Consider the following 20864-nt stretch of genomic DNA (forward strand, 5'->3'; position numbering starts at 1 on the left):
CTAGAAAAATGGTACAGATGAACCGGTTTGCAGGGCAGAAATTGAGACACAGATGTAGAGAACAAATGTATGGACACCAAGGGGGGAAAGCGGTGAGGGGGGTGGAGGTGGGGGTGGGATGAATTGGGAGATTGGGATTGACGTGTATACACTAATATGTATAAAATGGATAACTAACAAGAACCTGCTGTATAAAAAAATAAAAAACCAACTTACAAGGAAAAAGAACATATATATGTATGTGTATATATATATATATATATATATATGTATATATATATATATATATATATGAATCACTTTGCTGTACACCGGAAACTAACACAATTGTAAATCAACTATACTTCAATTTTTTAAAAAATTCCCCTCTATTATCCAATCCACTACATTTACAGTTTTCCTTCCTGAGCCCAGTTGTCATTTGAGTTTGTGCCCCAGGTCTAGGATGTTCAAGAAGGTATACTAACTACACTGGCTGATAGAATCAGACTTCCTGGGCTTCAATATAGACTCCCACAACTTAGCTTCAGTTTTCTCATCTGTAAAGTGGGGACAACAGCAGTATTTACCTACCTCACAGGACTCAGTTAATTAATGTAAAATATTTAAGACAGTGCCTGCGGGACTGCCCTGGTGGCACAGTGGTTAAGAATCCGCCTGCCAATTCAGGGAACACGGGTTCGCTCCCTGGTCCAGGAATGTCCCACATGTGGAGCTACTGAGCCCGCGCGCCTAGAGTCTGTGCTCCGCAGCAAGAAAAGCCACCGCAGCGAGAAGCCCAAGCACCAACCACAACGAAGAGTAGCCCCTGCTCGCCGCAACTAGAGAAAGCCCGTGCAGCAGCAACAAAGACCCAACGTAGCCAAAAAAAAACTGCCTGCAGTTTTAGCAAAAGGATATACAACAGCCCAAAAGCCCAGGACCATGTCTATCTTATTTACCATTGAATCCTAGTGGCCAGCACTGAGCTGGGAACAAAAGAGACATCAATAAATATTTTTAAATAAATTAATTGGGGGAGGGAGGAGGAGTCCTAACAATATAGTAGTATTTAGAGCAAAGAACTGACAGACGTGTTCCACGCTCTATAGTAGCGACACAACTGTGTTATATGAAGAATACTTGAGGCAACCGAGGATGCAAAGCTGGATTAAAGAGGGGTGAGGACCAGGTTGGGGGGATGTCATTCTCAGATCTTCTGCCATTCTGGGAAAGAGTGTAGGTTTCTCATAGCCTCACTGGGGAAAATCAGGACGAGGAGGTGGCAATAAAAGAACTGAACTTGGCTTTTTAAGGAAAAGAACATGCAACTCCACGAGGTGCCGTGAAGCCAGTACTGTGAGTTCCCCGGGTGCGCAAATGCTGCGTGATCGCCAGGCCCAGATGCGGAAGCAGGAATTCTACTACAACCCCTTAGATTAAGGCGTCGCTAGGGAAGAGTTTGGCGGGAACAGGAGGAAGCCGTACAAAGGAAGTGATGTAAGGTGTCACGGGGGTGGGATTACACGGCCTGAGGTGCGGAAATATCATCTTGATTGGTAATTTTTTCGAGACACCGTCCTATCACAACGTCCCTCAGCCTTACTTCCGCTTTCTCAGTCTATTTTGCCCTTAGTAACGATGGCCGCAGAGGCTTCCGACCCTCCCGGGAGCAGAGTGCGCGTTTTCAGGAGCGCGGCTGGAGAGGACGGGAAAAGGCGTAAGATTCGTGAGCACTGATTGGCTGAAGCGAGAAGAGTTCTGGCTGCTGACTGGCTCCGTCTTTCGCGGGAAGGAGTTTGTGGCTTCTGCGAAAAGTAGATATAGCGGAGCGGCCGCCGCAAGGTCCGGAGGCGGTTAGGGGAACGCACCAGGCCGGAACCTTCTGGAATTCTTTACTGAGGGAATCTGACGAAGATGTGGACCAGTAATGATGAGTGGGGCGGATTACGAGACTCGCAAGAAGGATTTAGCAAGAGGCTGGGTGGGAGAGGCCTGTGGCGGCAGGGTTGGGGGAGGGGCGGGAGCCGGCTTTGGGGGCGTGCGGGGTCGGGGGAAGGTTAAGGAGACGCTGGAAGTGGCTAGGGTCAAGTCTGGGGGGTCCTGTGGATTTTTCAGAGTCTTGGAGGGCGGAACAGGTATTAATACCGTTGTTGTTTAAAACTAGGTGGATTTGAAAGCTATAGCAGTTCCTCCTTTGGGGGAGCCGGAGGCTACACACAGTCCCCTGGGGGCTTTGGATCACCGACACCTTCCCAGGCCGAAAAGAAATCTGTAGGTTGAAAGCGTACTTCGTTTTATCTTATACTGTCCGGAAGCAACTGACTCATCTGTGAGAGAAAATTTGTGCGATGAAGGAAGGGTGTTAAACTTGAGCTGATACAATAATTGTTAGTTATTATCTTATCGAATCTTATAATTGAGTGCTGTAGTTTTGAAAAATGAAATTCCCCTAATTTTGCATCCATTGTTTCCTTGGCTTTATTTTGAAATTTACCAATAGAACTGATGAATCAGGGCTTCCCTGGTGGCGCAGTGGTTGCGAATCCACCTGCCGATGCAGGGGACACGGGTTCGTGCCCCGGTCCGGGAAGATCCCACATGCCGCGGAGCGGCTGGGCCCGTGAGCCATGGCCGCTGAGCCTGCGCGTCCGGAGCCTGTGCTCCGCAACGGGAGAGACCACAACAGTGAGAGGCCCGCGTACCACACACACACACAAAAAAAACTGATGAATCAACCTTGTGGGAAAAGTGAACTTGTTTGTATAGTCTAGTTTACATTCTTCATGTATTAGAAGTCGTTTTTAAATGAAATGTAGTGAGGTGCTTTAATGCGGTGGAAAGAACATGGTCTTTGAAGTCTAAGGGATCTATGATCCACCATTGCTCTGACACTCCTTGCAGGGTATCATTGGACAAATGATACCTTCTTGGAAATCTGTTTGGCACCTACTAAATGGGATTAATAATAAATACCTTACAAGGTTGTTGTGAGACTTAATATTATGATATATATAATTATACCTGCCCCAGAGTTGCTTTCAGTAAATGGTCCCAGAGAGTATTATTAAAAAGAACCTGAGTATTGGAGCCAGAATACATGGTGTCCAGAATCAACTTTGCCTTTTAACTGGTGGTGTGAGTTTAGCGAAGCATCTTGCACCGTTGGTTTTGGTGGCCCTTGATTTTTCTCATCTGATAATAGTACTAGTACTACTCATGTCCCAGGGTGGTTCTGAGAATTGATAAATAAGGTAATGTATAGGAAAGTGATCTGTAAAAAGCTGTCCAAATGCTTGTTATTCACTCTTTCAGAAATGAGTTTCAATTTAATAGCTGCTGTTGATTTCATCCTTTAAAAAATATAGGATTTGGTGTTAAGATTCAGTATTAGTAGGTTCTGTGTTTTATGTCCAGGTTGATAAGCTTTTACCTAAACTGTTAATTCACAAGGGTGTGTCAGTGGGAAAAAATCCATTGATAATTCCCATACATTTGGGCATTGCTTTATATTTTTCATATGATTATTTTATATAATCCTGTGAGTTATTCATTATTTACTGCATTGCACAACAGAGGCTCAGGGAGATTAAGGGACACCTGAGCTTGCATAGCTAGTTAGACTGTCCACACATGATGCTGCACAAATCCAAAATCTGATGAGCAACTTCCGTCTATTGTAATTTTCTTTTTCCCAGGAAGACCAGAGGGGACTCCAAGTCCTCTAACTTTGTCTTCCTTGAGGCTGTAAAGGAAAAAGCAAAAGATAGATAATTGGTTCTCATCTTTTCTCCTTTATCTTAACTATTTTTCTTCATTCTGGTTGTTAGAATTCTTAATCTCAGTATCCCTACCTGGGGCTGTGTATTAAGACTGCTTTTCAGAGAACAATGATGGTTATAAACTGGAGTTTCAAACCCAGGTCTTTTTATGTTCAAATCTAGTGCCTTTTCCACAGTAAATTAGATAAACACTCTATCTAAAATGTTTCCTGTCGACTATAAACCTGTTATATTTGATTGAATCATGTGAAATTTCTAATACTGACCATGTTTTGCTTTTAAAAATGGTGGTTTTTTTATAGTACTGTCAAGAGTAGCCAGTGGTTCATAGTCAGCTAGAAAAGAATTTTTTTTCAAAATGAAACATATCGGTACTTGTGCTGACACCCTCTCTGTGAATCTCTTTGGAACATACTGGAAACTCTTTGTGATCAGTTTCCTGGCACATAATAGGTGCTCATTAAAAAACAAGAACTTGCTGTGAATTGAGATGAATTTGAAGGTATTTACTAACACCTCAATAATTACCCATCTGTAACTTTTTTCCCTGAGGAGTAATAATATTTATTGAATACCTACTACATGTGGAGCTTGGGATTAGCATTTTCATATACATTATATATTTCATTTACAACTCAAAAGGTAGATATCCTCATTTTATAGAATAGGTGGTGGTGTGTCCAGGTCTGTGGAGCTGGGATTTGAACACAGGTCTGTAGGACTTTCTGGCTCCAAAGCCCATATTCTTGCTGCTGTTACCACAGTGGCTCTTAGTTTTCTTATGCTGAAGATACAATGAAAATCTCAGGTGTAATAGGTGAAAACTATATAGTAGATTATGAGAGCTAAATCCTGGGACCTCAGCAAATTTTAAATATATAAATACTAATATAGCATATAACTTCACTTATAAAATACTATAAAGTAAAATTGAAAAATAGTTGATTCCTTTACATCCTTGTTAAAAGCTATTGCAGATACAAAGAGTGAGGAACAATAGCTGACCTAATAATTCCTAATGTTTATTGAGTGCTTACAGTGTACCAGTTATTCTAGGTACTTCACTATATATTTAATTTTTATAATGATTTTTAATGATTTTATTATTCCTAGTTTTATAGATGAGGAAACTGAGGTACAGATGAATAGAGAAATGTGAGCAAGAGCACACTGCTCCTGAGTGGTAGAGCCATAATCTTTAGACTCAAGCTTGGCTGCTGCCTGTTGTGACATGTGTGCTTGTAGTTTGCTGGGCTTACTTTCTGCCATCCTGGCAATACTCACCATTCAAAATTATGCTTCAGCAAAGTGAAATGTTGCTAGTATCATGGACCTTCAGGGATAAGCTTCAAGTGCTAAATCCATGAAGACCAAGAGTCTACTATGTTCAGTCTTACGTGTGGAACAGTTTCTGGGTTACGTCCTGTTGATCTCCAACAGGAAGAACCGTAATCTTTAATCCACCATGCTTTTTGCATCTTGTACATGGTCCCTCTAAGAGTCTATGAGAGTGCATGTTTGCCCTCAGCCTGTAATACATATTCCTTACCCACTATTTTTTCACTGTCGAAATTCTTGTGCTTCAAGGTCCAGCCTAAATGCTCCCTCTTCTTGAAATTGCCAAAAATATTTCCGAGATCCTACATAGAGCATCTCATTCTATAATGTATCAAGATCAGGCTCGTTATTTACATTTTTACCTTCCCTAAGTTAGGAGTATGTTGAAGGCAAATCCTTTTCCATTTTACTCATCTTTATGTCCCCCAAACAACCTCTGCCCAGTGGTAGGCAGAAATAAGAATTTATGCTAGTGTTAGGCTGCTTCTGGATGTGATTTGGGTGTCCTCTTCTGCCCATCACCTCCTGTCCCTTTCCTTTAAGATGTCCAGTGTGGCCAAGCCCTTATCCCATTTCCCCCATACTCACATTTGATTGTCAGAACATCTATCCTAAAGCTATACCTCTAACTTTCTGTTATATTTTATCATGAGAGTTAGAACAACTCCAGTGTTCTGTCTCTGCTGGCCATCCCTTAAACCCCTTCTGAGTACCATCTCATCTGTGATAAAAAGCCAGCTCCTAAAGGTGGGGTTTCCTTTTAAAAGTCTGTTCCAGAAGCAGATCATGTTCCTTATGCTGTTTGCACTCTGGCCTGCTCATTTTGGTGATCCCTAGTACAAACTTATCAAACTTATCCATTCATCAGGAGCTTTGGAGTCAGACAGGCCTGGGTTTGAAATCTAAAGTGTGGCATTTGTTAGCTATATAACCCTGGTTTTCATCTCTGTCAAGTAGGGATAATGAGGTGCATTTTGAAGATTCAATGTTATAATATATGTAAAGTGCTGGGCACATAGCAGGTGCTAAATGAACAGTAGTTATTATTTTCTTAATTGAATGTATGCATACTTTTTTTTCAGAGAGCCCGAGCTCAGCATATTGTACCCTGTACCATATCTCAGCTGCTTTCTGCTACTCTGGTTGATGAAGTGTTCAAAATTGGAAATGTTGAGATTTCACAGGTAAGTAAAAATAATTTGTGGAAGAGTCACTTAATCATAGGAATGAAGAATGAGATAAAACTAACATCATTTAAAAATACATAGGGGACTTCCCTGGTGGCGCAGTGGTTAAGAATCCACCTCAGTGCAAGGGACACGGGTTCGAGCCCTGGTTTGAGAAGATCCCACATGCTGTGGAGCAGCTAAGCCTGTGCTCCACAGCTACTGAGCCTGCGCTCTAGAGCCTGTGAGCCACAACTACTGAAGCCCGTGCACCTAGAGCCCATGCTCCGCAACGAGAGCAGCCACCGCAATGAGAAGCCCATGCACTGCAACAAAGAGTAGCCCCCACTCACTGCAACTAGAGAAAGCCTACACACAACAAAGACCCAATGCAGCCTAAAATAAATAAATAAATAAATTTATGAAAAAAAAACCATAGGGACTTCCCTATGGTTAACCCTGGTGGTCCAGTGGTTAAGATTCCACACTCCCAATGCAGGGGGACCAAGTTCAATCCCTGGTCAGGGAGCTAGATCCTGCATGCCATAACTAAGAGCCTACATGCCACAACTGAAGATCCCACATGCTGCAACGAAGATCCCACATGCCATAGCTAAGACCCAGTGCAGCCAAATAAATAAATAAATATTTTTAAGAAAATACATAAGTGTTGCTTTGGTTTCCAAGAAAACAAAATTTTTTTTTCTTCTGGTCTAGGTCACTATTGTGGGGATAATCAGAAATGCAGAGAAGGCTGCAACCAACATTGTTTACAAAATAGATGACATGACGGCTGCACCCATGGATGTTCGCCAGTGGGTTGACACAGATGTAAGTAGTTGTTTTTGAATCAGGGTGGGGTTACTTTGGGACTTTGGAGATGTTGAACTTTTTTAGTCTTTTTAAAGGCAGATCTTATTATAAAAATAAAACATAAGCAAGACATCAAAGGCAGAAACCCTAACATGAAAGGCCAATACATTTGATGTCATAAAAAATTTAAAATCTTTTAAACTTCCCAAAATACTATAAACAAAGTCAAAGGGCAAGTGACAGGACACACTAGAATGTAAACTGTGAGAACAAGGATTTTTATGTTGGCACTGTATCCCTAGCACCTAGAACAGTGCCAGTTACATAGTGGGCCCTGAATAAATATTATTTAAATTAGTGGGAAAATTTTTTGCAAAGTATTACAAACATTTTAAATTTTCAATTATTGAAAGTTCTTACAAAGCAAAAAGGAAAAAGCAACCACACCTTAGGAAAATGGGCAAAGAAATGCACAAGTAATTCATAATAGATGAAATACAAATTGCAACAACAATAAGAAAAGCAAGTTTACTAAACATTAAGATACCATTTTCAACTTATTAAATGGGCAAAGGAGAAAAGAGAATGGCAATGTCCACTTCTATTGAGAGCAGTAGGCGCTTAATTTATGGAGTGATTTGTCACTGTTTGTCTGGGGAAGTGGATACCATCCTACCTTGATGTTATGAGCATCACCTTTTTCAAAAATCAGTCGATGATCAAAATCATCTCAGAAATGTTGACCTAGCACTCCACAGCCAGAAATTTACATTAAGGAATAATTAAAGATACACGCAAAGATTCGGTTGTAAGATTGTTGATCATCACATTATTTATAATAATGGAAAACTAAAAGGAATCTCAATGTTAGCAATAGGATATTATTAATTAAATCATGGTATATTTTTTAAAATACTACAAATGATGTAGAAATGTATGTATTGTCACAAAGAAGTGTTTACCATAAATTGTTGAGAGGAAAAGAGCATGTTAAAGGTAGTATGCATGGTGTGGCCCCATTTTTGCAAAGCAACATGTATATGAGTGTATGTATAAACATGGAGAAAATAGACTTAAAGAAAATATATTCTTTTTACCCTTTTTATTTTTTAAATTATTTTTAAAATTTTATTTATCTATTTAGCTGTGTTGGGTCTTTGTTGTTGTGCACAGGCTTTCTCTAGTTGCGGCAAGCAGGGGCTACTCTTTGTTGTAATGCGCGGGTTTCTCGTGTCGTGGCTTCTCTTGTTGCAGAGCACGGGCTCTGGACACACGGGATTCAGTAGCTGTGGCATGTGGGCTCAGTAGTTGTGGTGCATGGGCTTTGTTGCTCCACAGCATGTGGAATCTTCCTGGGCCAGGGATCAAACCTGTGTCCCCTGCATTGGCAGGCAGATTCTTAACCACTATGCCACCAGGGAAGCCCTCTTTTTATTTTTTAATTGGGCAGAAGGCCTCTTGGTTTTTTATGTTGTTTTTAAAATACATTCATTATAGAACATTTGGATAATGCATATTTTGTATGCTATTTTCACTTCAAAAACCACAAGTCGTCTGTGAAGAATTAACTTGATAGTTATGCATTCTTTATTTTTTACACCTCAGAAAAATACAGGAGAATTCATTCAACAGTTATTATTGGAGTACTGATTCTGAACCAGACTGCTTGGTTCCAGGTAGACAAAGAATGCAAAAGACACAGTCCCTGCCATCAAGGGGGAAGGTAGTTACTAGAGATGCCTAATACTGCATGCTCATAGAAAATGTATGGTGCTCACTTATAAACATTTAAAGATTCCCTGAAATCCCACATCCCAAAGATGACTACTGTTACAACACATTTTGGGAAATACCCTTTCAGACATTTCTCTCTGCATATCTGTACATTTATGAGATGTATGCTTACAGTTTTACATAAAGGATAATATGATATGCAACTGCTCTGTAATCTGCTCTTTTCACTCAAAACTATGTAGTGGAACTGATTTCTTAATGTCAATAAATACCGAATTACATCATCAATTTTGGTGACTGCCTATTCCATCATAAGGGTATATCATCCCTTACTTATAGACCCAGTCAGGAAACATTTAGCTTATTTCCATCACTTGTTATTATAGACAGTGTAGCGGTGAGTATCTTTGTGTACATCTCTTCATGATTGAGATAATCTCCTTAAGATCAATTTAAACTAGGTTTTCTGGAGGAAATACACATTTTACATGTTCCTACTTTCTTTTTTGATTAATCTTACATTTATGTTTTTACATTTTTTATTCCCTTCCATAAAGGTACCAATTTACTTAGTGCATGAGAGGTCCCCATTAGTTCTCCACATCCTAACAGTAGGTTTTATGAGTCTTAAATTTTTGTATCATAGTTTAAGAATACAGTCTTGTCACTTGTCATTGAGAGTTTTCTCATTTTTTATGTGTAATTCTTTGGTTTTAGTGAGATTGTATTTTTTTTTTAACTTTATTCAATGTTAATTTGTGAGGGGATTTTTACTTGTCTAAGTCCTCTGATTCCCCAGGAGTGTTTGGTTATTTATTTTTGTTTGCAAAAGCCTGAAAAATAGTAACCTCTTTTCATAATTATATGATTTCTCTAGTTTGTCTTTTGACTTTTTTTTTTTTTTTTTTTTTGCGGTATGCGGGCCTCTCACTGTTGTGGCTTCTCCCGTTGCGGAGCACAGGCTCTGGACGCGCAGGCCTAGTGGCCATGGCTCACGGGCTTAGTTGCTCCGCGGCATGTGGGATCTTCCCGGACCAGGGCACGAACCCGTGTCTCCTGCATCGGCAGGCGGATTCTCAACCACTGCGCCACCAGGGAAGCCCTGTCTTTTGACTTTGAGAAGCTTTTCCTTGTTTCAGATTATTTTTCAATTCATGTTTCCTTCTATAATTTCTGTGGTTTCTTTTTATATCTCTATATGTGATTAAGTCTTTATAATTAAATGATGTATTTTGGTGAAAGGAGAGAAGTATAGATCCAGCTTTACTTTTTTTTTTTTTTTTTTTTTTTCACTACGCGGGCCTCTCACTGTTGTGGCCACTCCCGTAGCGGAGCACAGGCTCCAGACGCGCAGGCTCAGCGGCCATGGCTCACGGGCCCAGCCGCTCCGCGTCATGTGGGATCTTCCCGGACCGGGGCACGAACCCATGTCCCCTGCATTGGCCCGCAGACTCTCAACCACTGCGCCACCAGGGAAGCCCCAGCTTTACATTTTGCAAGTGTTTGTTTTTTAATTTTTATTGCAGTATAGTTGATTTATAATGTTGTGTTAGTTCCAAGTTGTTTTAAAATGTTCTTTGAGAGAATACAAAGTTTTATCAGTGGTATAGATACAGCTATGTAAAATAATAGGTAGAGTGAAATGCAAATAGTTGATAATCTCCAGGTAATGGGAATTGGGGTGTTTTTTTATTTTTAAACACATAGATTCTATATTCTAGGTTTTTTTTAGTCATGTATTTTATAATCAAAAAGAGCTTTGAGTCAGCTTATGTATTTTTCTTATAAATAATAGGTACATAGTCTAGAAAACCCAAAAAGAAATATTAAAATCATTTATAATTATCCAGGTTAACTTTAGTTAACGTTTTGATGTATATATGTTTCCCTTGTGGGAAATAAGCTTTTTTACATGAGTCACAGCAGGTCCTCACAGACAATGAATAGAATTCTGCATTATCATTTGTGATAGTATAAACTAACCCATTATACGAATGTGCACCTTTTGTCGGATATGTAGGTTGTTTTAAATGTTTTAGTATTCAAAACTATGCTGTGATGAATACTCTTAAAGCTAAATCTTTTGTTTTTGAATTTTATTTTATTTATTTTTTTATACAGCAGGTTCTTATTAGTCATCCATTTTATACACATCAGTGTATACATGTCAATCCGAATCGACCAATTCATCACACACACCCCCACCACCACTTTCCCCCCTTGGTGTCCATACATTTGCTCTTTACATCTGTGTCTCAATTTCTGCCCTGCAAACCGATTCATCCGTACCATTTTTCTAGGTTCCACATATATGCGTTAATAGATGATATTTGTTTTTCTCTTTCTGACTTACTTCACTCTGTATGACAGTCTCTAGATCCATCCACATCTCTACACATGACCCAATTTCGTTCCTTTTTATGGCTGAGTAATATTCCATTGTATATATGTACCACATCTTCTTTATCCATTCGTCTGTCTATGGGCATTTAGGTTACTTCCATGACCTGGCTATTGTAAATAGTGCTGCAGTGAACACTGGGATGCATGTCTTTTTGAATTATGGTTTTCTCTGGGTATATGCCCAGTAGTGGGATTGCTGGGTCATATGGTAATTCTATTTTTAGTTTTTGAAGGAACCTCCATACTGTTCTCCATAGTGGCTGTATCAATTTACATTCCCAGGAACAGTGCAAGAGGGTTCCCTTTTCTCCACACCCTCTCCAGTATACGTTGTTTGTAGATTTTATGATAATGCCCGTTCTAACTGTGTGAGGTGATACCTCATTGTAGTTTTGATTTGCATTTCTCTAATGATTAGTGATGTTGAGCAGCTTTTCATGTGCTTCTTGGCCATCTGTATGTCTTTGGAGAAATGTCTATTTAGGTCTTCTGCCCATTTTTGGATTGGGTTGTTTGTTTTTTTAATATTGAGCTGCATGAGCTGTTTATATATTTTGGAGATTAATCTTTTGTCCATTGATTCATTTGCAAATACTTTCTCCATTCTGAGGGTTGTCTTTTTGTCTTGTTTGTAGTTTCCTTTGGTTTGCAAAGGCTTTTAAGTTTCATTAGGTCCCGTTTATTTTTGTTTTTATTTCCATTACTCTGGGAGGTCGATCAAAAAAGATCTTGCTGTGATTTATGTCAAAGAGTGCTCTTCCTATGTTTTCCTCTAAGAGTTTTATAGTGTCTGGCCTTATATTTAGGTCTTTAATCCATTTTGAGTTTATTTTTGTGTATGGTGTTAGGGAGTGTTCTAATTTCATTCATTCTTTTACATGTAGCTGTCCAGTTTACCCAGCACCACTTATTGAAGCAACTGTCTTTCTTCCATTGTATATCCTTGTCTCCTTTGTCATAGATTAGTTGACCATATTAAAGCGAAATCTTAATACATGTTCTTTATTTTCTTAAATTTCTAAAAGTAAAGTTGCTATGCCAATAAGTATGTCTGCCAGAAATTTGTGTGCCTAAGAGCACTGAATGAGAGTACCATAATTGTTTGCTTGTTTTTTGATGTGCATAACATAGAACTTGGATATTTTTATTCTAATTCCTGGTTTTATGTTTTAAAAATTAAATTCTAAAAGGCAGGACAAACTTGGTAGTGCTACATTAGGATCCTTTAGCTCTTACTTTGTAACTTTCTCTTTCTGTATGTAATTTAGAAATTTTGAAGAGCTTTCACCAGCATCACTAAAACCTAAGTGGTGTGTTTGTATTTTTTCTGTTAGGATGCCAGCAGTGAAAACACTGTGGTTCCTCCAGAAACATATGTGAAAGTGGCTGGTCATCTGCGATCTTTTCAGGTAAAGTCAGGAAAAAAAACGACAGTTAAAATGTATCTGCATGAAGCAGTTTCTGGGGTCATGCCTAAGTTTAGGATACTTAAGACTTAGTAAGTCTCTATGTTTAATGGGAGTTATATTGAAGTTATTTCATTATTTTCTTCTTCAAAAGGAAATAATAGGTTTCCTCAATATAAAACAGAAAGTTAGAGAAAAAACAAGATCTCAGCCTACAGTTGCCATCTATGGCATTCATTAGGTATAGAAGACGGACACTGAATTTGGAGACTAGACTCTGGTTGTATAACCTTGGGAAAGTCATTGAACATCTCTGTGCTAGTTTTGTTCTTTTGACTATATTTCATTGACTGTATTTGGATTAACTCTGAGTTAAAATTTTTCAGTATGTAACACATTTTCCTCATTTAGTAAAATACTATAACCAAGAAAAGAGCCCCAATGTTTTGACCTGAAATTGACTTGAATGTGCTCATTCTTTGTTCACATTTCTCTCTTTATTTTAATAGAACAAGAAAAGCCTGGTAGCCTTTAAGATCATGCCCCTGGAGGATATGAATGAGTTCACCACACACATTCTGGAAGTAGTCAATGCACACATGATGTTGAGCAAGTCCAACAGCCAGGTGAGCAGCTTCCTTCTCGTGTTTTTTTCTCTTCCCTGAAAAAACATAAAGCACTTCTGTGCTCTGGCTTTGATTTCCTTGACATTGTGAAGATTGAGCCACAAGAAAGGCATCATTCAGTCCTCAAAAAAAATTTTCTCCATGAGCTTTGCTGTGTTATTTTATTCCTGATGAAACACTTTCCTCTCAAAATTACAAGTTCCTCTAACCCCGGTGGCTTGGATGGCTGAGGCCAAGACAAGCTTCAAGTGTAGGCACATAATTATCGGCTGAGCTCTTAGCTTCAGGATTTTCAGTCCATATTCAGAGAAAAATCCCAACTAAGATAGCATTTTGCTGCTTTCCTTCCAACCTGTTGGCTAAACAGGATAATTTATGCACCATTATTTTGTCCCTGCAATTATACTTCTCGCTTCATATCGAAATTTCTCAACATTTTCTGTGGTACAAACTCAGTTTGGCGAGTCCATCTAGGACCACATAATGGGTTTGCTGATCTGAGTATTAGAGTGCCCTTAGATGATTCTGGTGGCAAGGTGGAGGACTGGTTACAGTAGGAGGGACTGGAGCTGTTGCATCTTGTTTTGTGCCAAGCACTTTGCTAAGCCCTGGGGATAACAAAGATAAATTCATAAAATTTATTGAGCCTAGTATATGCCAATCATTATTCTAGGCCCTGGTAATATAGCAGTGAACAAGATGGGTAAAGTATCTGCCCTCAAATTTATATTCTTGAGAGAAATGGACCATCAACAAGAAAACAAATATATAATTTTAGGTAGTTATAAGGACTCTGAAGTTAAGCAGAGTAGGAGAAGACAGTGATGGAGGAAATAAGAATGGTATAATTTTAAATGAGAGAAGAACATTCCAAGCAGCAGTAATAAAAATGAAGGCATGAGACTGGAACAAGCTTGGCTTACTTGAGACCAGCAAGAAGGCCAGACTGTCTGGAGTGAAGCAAATGACAGGGGAGGTGGTACAGGAATATAGGCAAGGGAGCAAGACCCTGATCATGTAGGGCTTTGTAGGCCATAGTAAGGATTACTTTTTTCTAATTGACACTAAACCTTTAGAAGGTTTTGACTAGAGAAGTGATGTGGTCTGATTTACCTTTTTTTGTTTGTTTTTTTGTTTTGTTTTGTTTTATTTTTCGGTATGCGGGCCTCTCACTGTTGTGGCCTCTCCCGTTGCGGAGCACAGGGTCTGGACGCGCAGGCTCAGCGGCCATGGCTCACAGGCCTAGCCGCTCCACGGCATATGGGATCTTCCTGGACCGGGGCACGAACCCGTGTCCCCTGCATCGGCAGGCGGACTCCCAACCACTGCGCCACCAGGGAAGCCCTGATTTACCTTTTTAAAAGCTCACTTGAGCTGCTGTGTGGAGAGTAGACTCTGAGGCACCAACAATAGCAACAGAAGTAATTCTGGGGAATGGTAGCAGCAGCTGGGTAAGAAGTGGTTGGATTCTAAAACATTTCAAAGGTAGAGCCGACAGGACTTAATTGGTTTAGATACAGGATATAAAGAAAAGAGAGGGTTCAAAAATAACTCCTAGGTTTGGGGCTTGAGTAACTAGATGAAGCTAGCAGGTTTGAAGGGTAAAATCCAGAGTTTTGTTCTGGACTTAGCAAATGCGACGTGTCAGACACCCAAATGGAGACCAGAATGGACGGTTGACTGTATAAGGCTGGGACTCAAAGGAGAGGTCAGGGGTAGAAAGAGAGCGTTGGAGGAGTCATTGTGTGGATGGTATTTAAAGCCTCGGATGAGACAAGATAACTAGTGAGTTAAGAGGTAAGAGACTAAGCTCTGAGACACTAACCTTTAGGAGTCTGGAGGCCCAGCAGGAGCCACAGAAAGTCAAAGAAGTTGCCAGTTGGGCAGGAGGAAAATCAGGAAATGTGATTCTGTAGAATATTCTGTAAAGAGTACTTTAAGGAGGGAGTGGAGTTCAACTGTAGAATGCTGCCTGGAAGTCAAGTAAGGTAGTGAGAGGTCTGTTGGATTTGGAAACGTGGATCTTCAGAAGAGAGGCTTCAGCAGCGGTTAGGGGAAATGTGGGTTAAAAAGAATCGGACTGGGTAGAAAGTTTAGGGTGTTTATTTTATGACTATACTTCATAACCTATACATATGTATCAAATGTTCTGTGATTAAAATGGTTTTAAAATGAGGATGGGTGGAAACTGTGAGTATAGACAGTTATATTGAGGAGTAAATAAAATAATCCTTTCCCTCAAAGAGTTTGCCTTAAGCATTGAGGGTTCAGAGCACTTAAGCAGTGAAAGCAGTGAGGAGTGGCAAGTGCAGGGTGCTGTCGAACCACAGAGAAGAGTTTCCTGCCCTCACCTGGACATCAAGAAGGGCCTCCTGGGGCTTCCCTGGTGGCGCAGTGGTTGAGAGTCTGCCTGCCGATGCAGGAGACACGGGTTTGTGCCCTGGTCCGGGAAGATCCCACATGCCGCGGAGCGACTAAGCCCGTGAGCTATGGCCGCTGGGCCTGCGCGTCCGGAGCCTGTGCTCCGCAACGGGAGAGGCCACAACAGTGAGAGGCCCGCATACCACACAAAAAAAATAAATAAATAAAAATAAAATAAAATAAAATAAAATTTAAAAAAAGAAGGGCCTCCTGGAGGAGGTGATGCCTAAACCAAGTCTTAAGATACACATACGGGAGCAGGGGCGCACCTGAAGCAGAACATGAGGTTATTTCAGCAGAGGTATCCAGGGAAGAAATAGCGTTCAGTTCAGTATTACTGGATCATAAAATAGGACTTCTGTTTCAGCAGCAAGCAATGTGAAGGCATGTAGCTTGAAAACAAGAGACCATGACTGAATTTGGGGTTTTTTTTAATGACCTCAAAGCATTGGCATTTAATGAACTTTTTTTTTTTTTTTTTTTTTTTTTTTTTTTTTTTTGTCTGAGTTGGGTCTTTTTGCTGTGCGCGGGCTTTCTCTAGTTGCGGTGAGTGGGAGCTACTCTTCGTTGCGGTGTGCGGGCTTCTCATTGCGGTGGCTTCTCTTGTTGCGGAGCACAGGCTCTAGGTGCGTAGGCTTCAGTAGTTGTGGCACGTGGGCTCAATAGTTGTGGCACAGGGGCACTAGAGCACAAACTCAGTAGCTGTGGCACGCGGGCTTAGTTGCTCCACGGCATGTGGGATCTTCCCGTACCAGGGCTCGAACCCGTGTCCCCTGCACTGGCAGGCAGATTCTTAACCACTGTGCCACCAGGGAAGTCCTAATGAACGTTTGTTGAATGAATGAGTGTCTTGACTGCATGGGATTTCACTGATGAGCTTCCACAATGCTCTTTTACTTGTAATGAGTACTTAACATATTTAATCTTTTGTCATCTTTATTCAGTTCAATAAATTAAACATTGACTGAGCACCTGCTGTCCACCAGGCACTGTGCAAAGCTGAAGGGGCTTATGGGGGAAAGTGACAGGCAAACAGTGTGATTGATGGCTACTATGAGAGGGAATGGGCCAAATGCTGTGAGAGCCAAGAAGGAAGAACACAACTAACTTTGGCCTGGGAGGATGTCAGGGAAGTCTTCACAAAAGCAGTGACAATTAAGTTGGGCTTTGAAGGATGAGAAGAGTGTTTCCCAGGCAGATGAGGGGAGGAGCATTCCAGACATGGAATAACATGTCAGAGGCATGTGTGTGACTGGCAAGAATTCCCTGTGTTGAAAGGGGGTGGTCAAGAATAAAATACAGACTTTGATGTCTAGTTGTGGTAGGTCTTGAATGTCCAAGAGTTTTATATCATTTTCACAGGCAGGGGGAGCCAGCTGAAAGCTTTTAGGTGGAGGAGAGACATGATCCGAAGTTATTACTTGGGGCAGTGAGGAGGGTTGATTGGAGTAGGAGAGACTTGCAGCTGAGACACCAGTCAGGAGACCAAGGGTGATGAGGATCAATTCGAGCTGCTGAACGTTGTATTAATGAGCTGTGGTGACAGACTGTGGGAGGTGAGCGAGTGGAGACTCAAAGATGGCCGAGGTCTACAGGACTGGGCTTGGACTTACTAATAGAAATGGAATATACCAGGGCAAGCAGGTTTGGGGAGGAAAGTAGTGAACTTTATTTTGAAGTGTGTGAGATAGCTAAGTGGAGGTCTTCAGTAGATGGTTGGGAACAAGGATTTGTGGCCTCGGAGGAGGTCTGGGATGAAATCCTGGGGCAACTCTCAGCTTTTTGGAAGACAGGTAGACAAGGAGGCTGAGAAGGGATACTGAGAAGGTATAGTTTGAAAAATTAAGTGGAGAACCAGAAGAATATGGTGTCAGGAAGCCTAAGGAGGGGTACATTTCAAGAGGGGTGTGGTCAGCAGTGTCTGCTTCTGAGAGGTCAAGTGTTATGAGGACTGAAAGGGATTACTGGCTGTGTTGGTTGATAAGCATTGGTAAGTTTGGTGAGAACAGTTTCAGAGGTATATTTGGAGAGAATCCAAATAGTGCTGGGAAATGTAAACAGTGACTATAATCTATTATTTTTTTAAAGTTTGGTGGTAAAAAAGAAGAAAAGACAGGGTGATGAGAACTGTGTCTCCTTTTCTCTCCTTGTAATGCTTCATCCCTAGTTGACACTCAGTAAATGCTTGCATGATTGAAGCACCAGAGATAGATGCCACTATAGCAGATCTCAGTAATTTTCTTCTCAGTGCTCTTTTTCCTCTGGTTCCTGTCACATCACAAAAGAAAAGGAGGATCCAGGAAGTACCTTTCTCTCTGTTTGATATGATATGCTTCAGAGAATGACTTTATCTTCCTATGAAATACTCATTGGATAATAGCTGTCCTTTCCAAGGGAAGCAATTGTTATTGGGAAAGCTCTGCTTAGAGAATTCCCTGGCAGTCCAGTGGTTAGGACTTTAACCACGCTTTCACATGGCCTGGGTTCAATCCCTGGTCAGGAAACTAAGATCCCACAAGCCGTGTGGCGCAGCCAAAAAAAAAAAACTGCTTAAATTGTTTTTTTGTAAACTACTTATTAAGCTCTTTAAAAGAGCAAGGACTGTGTTTCAATTGGTGAATTTACTAATGTAAACTTATTTCTTAATTCAGCCCTCAGCAGGGAGAGCACCTATCAGCAATCCAGGAATGGGTGAAGCTGGGAACTTCGGTGGGAATATCTTCATGCCAGCAAATGGCCTCAATATGGCCCAGAACCAGGTAAACAGCTGAGTGGCTCCAGACATGCAAGACAGACAGTTGTAAATTATGTTACTTCCTTAATGGTGCTAAGTACCCGACTCATTTCTTTCCTATAAAGGGATTCCGGCTTACATAGGGGAGCTGATTCAGAGTAGTTGCTAAAATCTTTCTGATTTGAATCTTCAGGTACTGAATTTGATTAAGGCTTGCCCAAGGCCTGAAGGATTGAACTTTCAGGATCTCAAGAATCAGCTCCAGCACATGACCGTAGCCTCAATCAAGTGAGTGTTTGGTTTCTGTGAACTAGGGCTCCAGAATTGTACCTGTTTCCCCTCACCAGGATTTCCCAGTAATGAGAAGTAAATTTAAAAAAATTTTTTTTTAAAAAACAGAAAACTGTTGACTAACAAAAGCAAAGTTGTTCAGTCATGGAAAAATAGAAAAAGGACACACAAAGATGATGCTGCCTGTCACTTCACTCATTCATTTTTCATTCAGCAAATACTAAGTCCCATTATGTGCAAGGGATGCAATTTTGAGCAGAAATTGACCAGATGCCTCTTGTGGAATTTAGTCTGGAGGAATTAGATCCTAAGCTCCTCGTCCTCAGGTGTACATTTGCGTTGGCGTTACTGTCCCCACTGTGGAGAGTGTTCCCCAGGCTATCTGGACGTGAAGCCATTAGACAGTCCTTCCAACATCCTTGTCCTGATAACCTGTTAGACAAGCAGCTTCCTGATTCTAATGAACTAATCAAACAAACTGAGTATTATGGTGTTTGTGATAGTTGTTACTGTAAATCAATTGATATTCTAGGTCTCAATAGAAAAGAATACTCAGGTCTAATTCCACTTCCTGTCCTATAAGATGAGGATAATAATTCCTATCTTAGAGTTACTGTGATGATGAGGTGCAGAATGTCTGTCACAATAGTAGGTGCTCTATAAATTGTTACTCTTATTAAATATGTTACTGACACTGACCCTGAGTGCCTTTAAGGATATGAAGGTGTCATAGCATTTCTAGAAAGACCTTTCCTTTCCTTCTTGCAACTTGATTTCCCAGAGGGGAATGAGAGGGTCGGTGGTTGAGTGAGGAGCTATTTTTTTTTTCTATAGCTGTTTATACTAGGAGACATTATATGCAACTGGAACTATAGCTTTAGATCCAGGTTTCAGTTTGCTTAGACTGGTGTTTAAGTGAGGTCCTATTGTCTTTGCTTTATACAACTTGGGAGAGGCATCCAAGGCAGCCCTAAAGCCTTTGTCTCCATAGATTACCTCAGTTTTGTAATTTTACTGGTGTTTCTCCCTGCAAGAGCCTTCCATGAGCAAAATGGCCATGAATTCTTCTCAGCTAAGATAGAAAGTAGGGAAATGAGTGAAGTTTACATATTCGGCCATATCCAAAAGGCAGTTTCCTTTCTTCTGCATTTGGTTTTTTCTTTCTTTCTAGGCAAGCTGTGGATTTTCTAAGCAACGAGGGACACATCTATTCCACTGTGGATGATGATCATTTTAAATCCACAGATGCAGAATAACTGGATATAATTGGGTACCCGAGATATTTTCCAGCTGGACTTCGTATGCAATCTCTCGTCTCCAGCTGTACATATATTTGGCAGGTTGACTTCTAGGAAGTAGGTTTCATCTGTAAAGGTTTCAGTTGACATCCTTTTGAAACTTACTACTCTTCTGTGTTTTTGAAGCTCAGAGGGATATGGGCAACTGACAGGGTTGTAAACCAGGGCGGAATTTCTTAAAGAAGTTACAAATTAGTTAGTTACAGTGTCAGGATAAATGGAATTGGAAGAGGGATGCTACCAAGAGGGTTGGGCGGTATTACTTAAATAATACTCAGGAGTTTTTATTCCTAAATTGTTTCCTGTTAAGAACAGGACTGGGGCCTGTCAGCAGAGAGCTAGCCACGAAGCCCACTAACCTCTGCCTGTTTTCGTTCCCCACTTTGTTTATGTGTTGTTACTTTCAGAATTGCACTTTCTTTCACCTTGTCATAATTGCTGCCAAAAGTGTGTTTTTATAAGCATGGGGTTCTAGAATGGTGGCTTCATGGGGCAGAGAGAAACATAGGTGTTTTGTACAAAATAAGTACATTCATACGTTTAATAAAATAGTTCTATTATTGCAGTAACTTGTAAAAATGTTCTTTTTTTTTACACTGTAATAATTAATACTTTATCATCTCAGCTAATTCAGAGATAAGTTAATGAGGTGTAACATGCAAATAAAAGTTCTATAACTGCTTTAACCGTGTTTCTAAATGAGATCTACCAGCAGCTGTGTGGGGAAGGCTCCACCTCCTTGGTTTCTGACAGTGAACAACAATGAGGTTGTTATTTTCTGTACATGCAGGATAGTTCCCGTCTGGGGAGCTGTGCAGATGCTTAAAAGGCAGTCAACCAGTACGTTCATTTGCAAGTATGTCCATTCTTGAT

At 40.5% G+C, this 20864-nt stretch overlaps 1 protein-coding gene across 2 annotated transcripts; it reads left to right on the top strand.

The window, feature by feature from the left end:
- Positions 1-1597: 1597 nt before the first annotated feature.
- RPA2 (replication protein A2) lies at positions 1598-20560 on the top strand. Of its 2 annotated transcripts, none has more exons than XM_059036713.2 (9): positions 1598-1906; positions 2147-2253; positions 6182-6283; positions 6983-7096; positions 12550-12624; positions 13131-13247; positions 18320-18427; positions 18596-18690; positions 19865-20560. In XM_059036713.2, the coding sequence occupies exons 1-9, from the start codon at positions 1897-1899 to the stop codon at positions 19947-19949; spliced, it is 813 nt and encodes a 270-aa protein (XP_058892696.1). In that variant the 5' UTR covers positions 1598-1896; the 3' UTR covers positions 19950-20560. The 2 variants fall into 2 exon arrangements, with proteins under 2 accessions (XP_058892696.1, XP_066869947.1); XM_067013846.1 differs by having other exon boundaries at positions 1805-1963.
- Positions 20561-20864: the final 304 nt, after the last annotated feature.

The sequence above is a fragment of the Kogia breviceps genome, chromosome 1, assembly GCF_026419965.1.
Source record: "Kogia breviceps isolate mKogBre1 chromosome 1, mKogBre1 haplotype 1, whole genome shotgun sequence".
NCBI lineage: Eukaryota > Metazoa > Chordata > Mammalia > Artiodactyla > Physeteridae > Kogia > Kogia breviceps.

What these genes read in the sequence shown, in the direction of transcription:
- RPA2 (XM_067013846.1), top strand. Translation starts at nt 1,897, where the DNA reads ATGTGGACCAGTAATGATGAGTGGGGCGGATTACGAGACTCGCAAGAA. An exon ending in CCCAGGCCGAAAAGAAATCT is followed by an intron (nt 2,254 to 6,181) that starts GTAGGTTGAAAG and finishes CTTTTTTTTCAG; the next exon opens with AGAGCCCGAGCTCAGCATAT. An exon ending in TGAGCAAGTCCAACAGCCAG is followed by an intron (nt 13,248 to 18,319) that starts GTGAGCAGCTTC and finishes TTCTTAATTCAG; the next exon opens with CCCTCAGCAGGGAGAGCACC.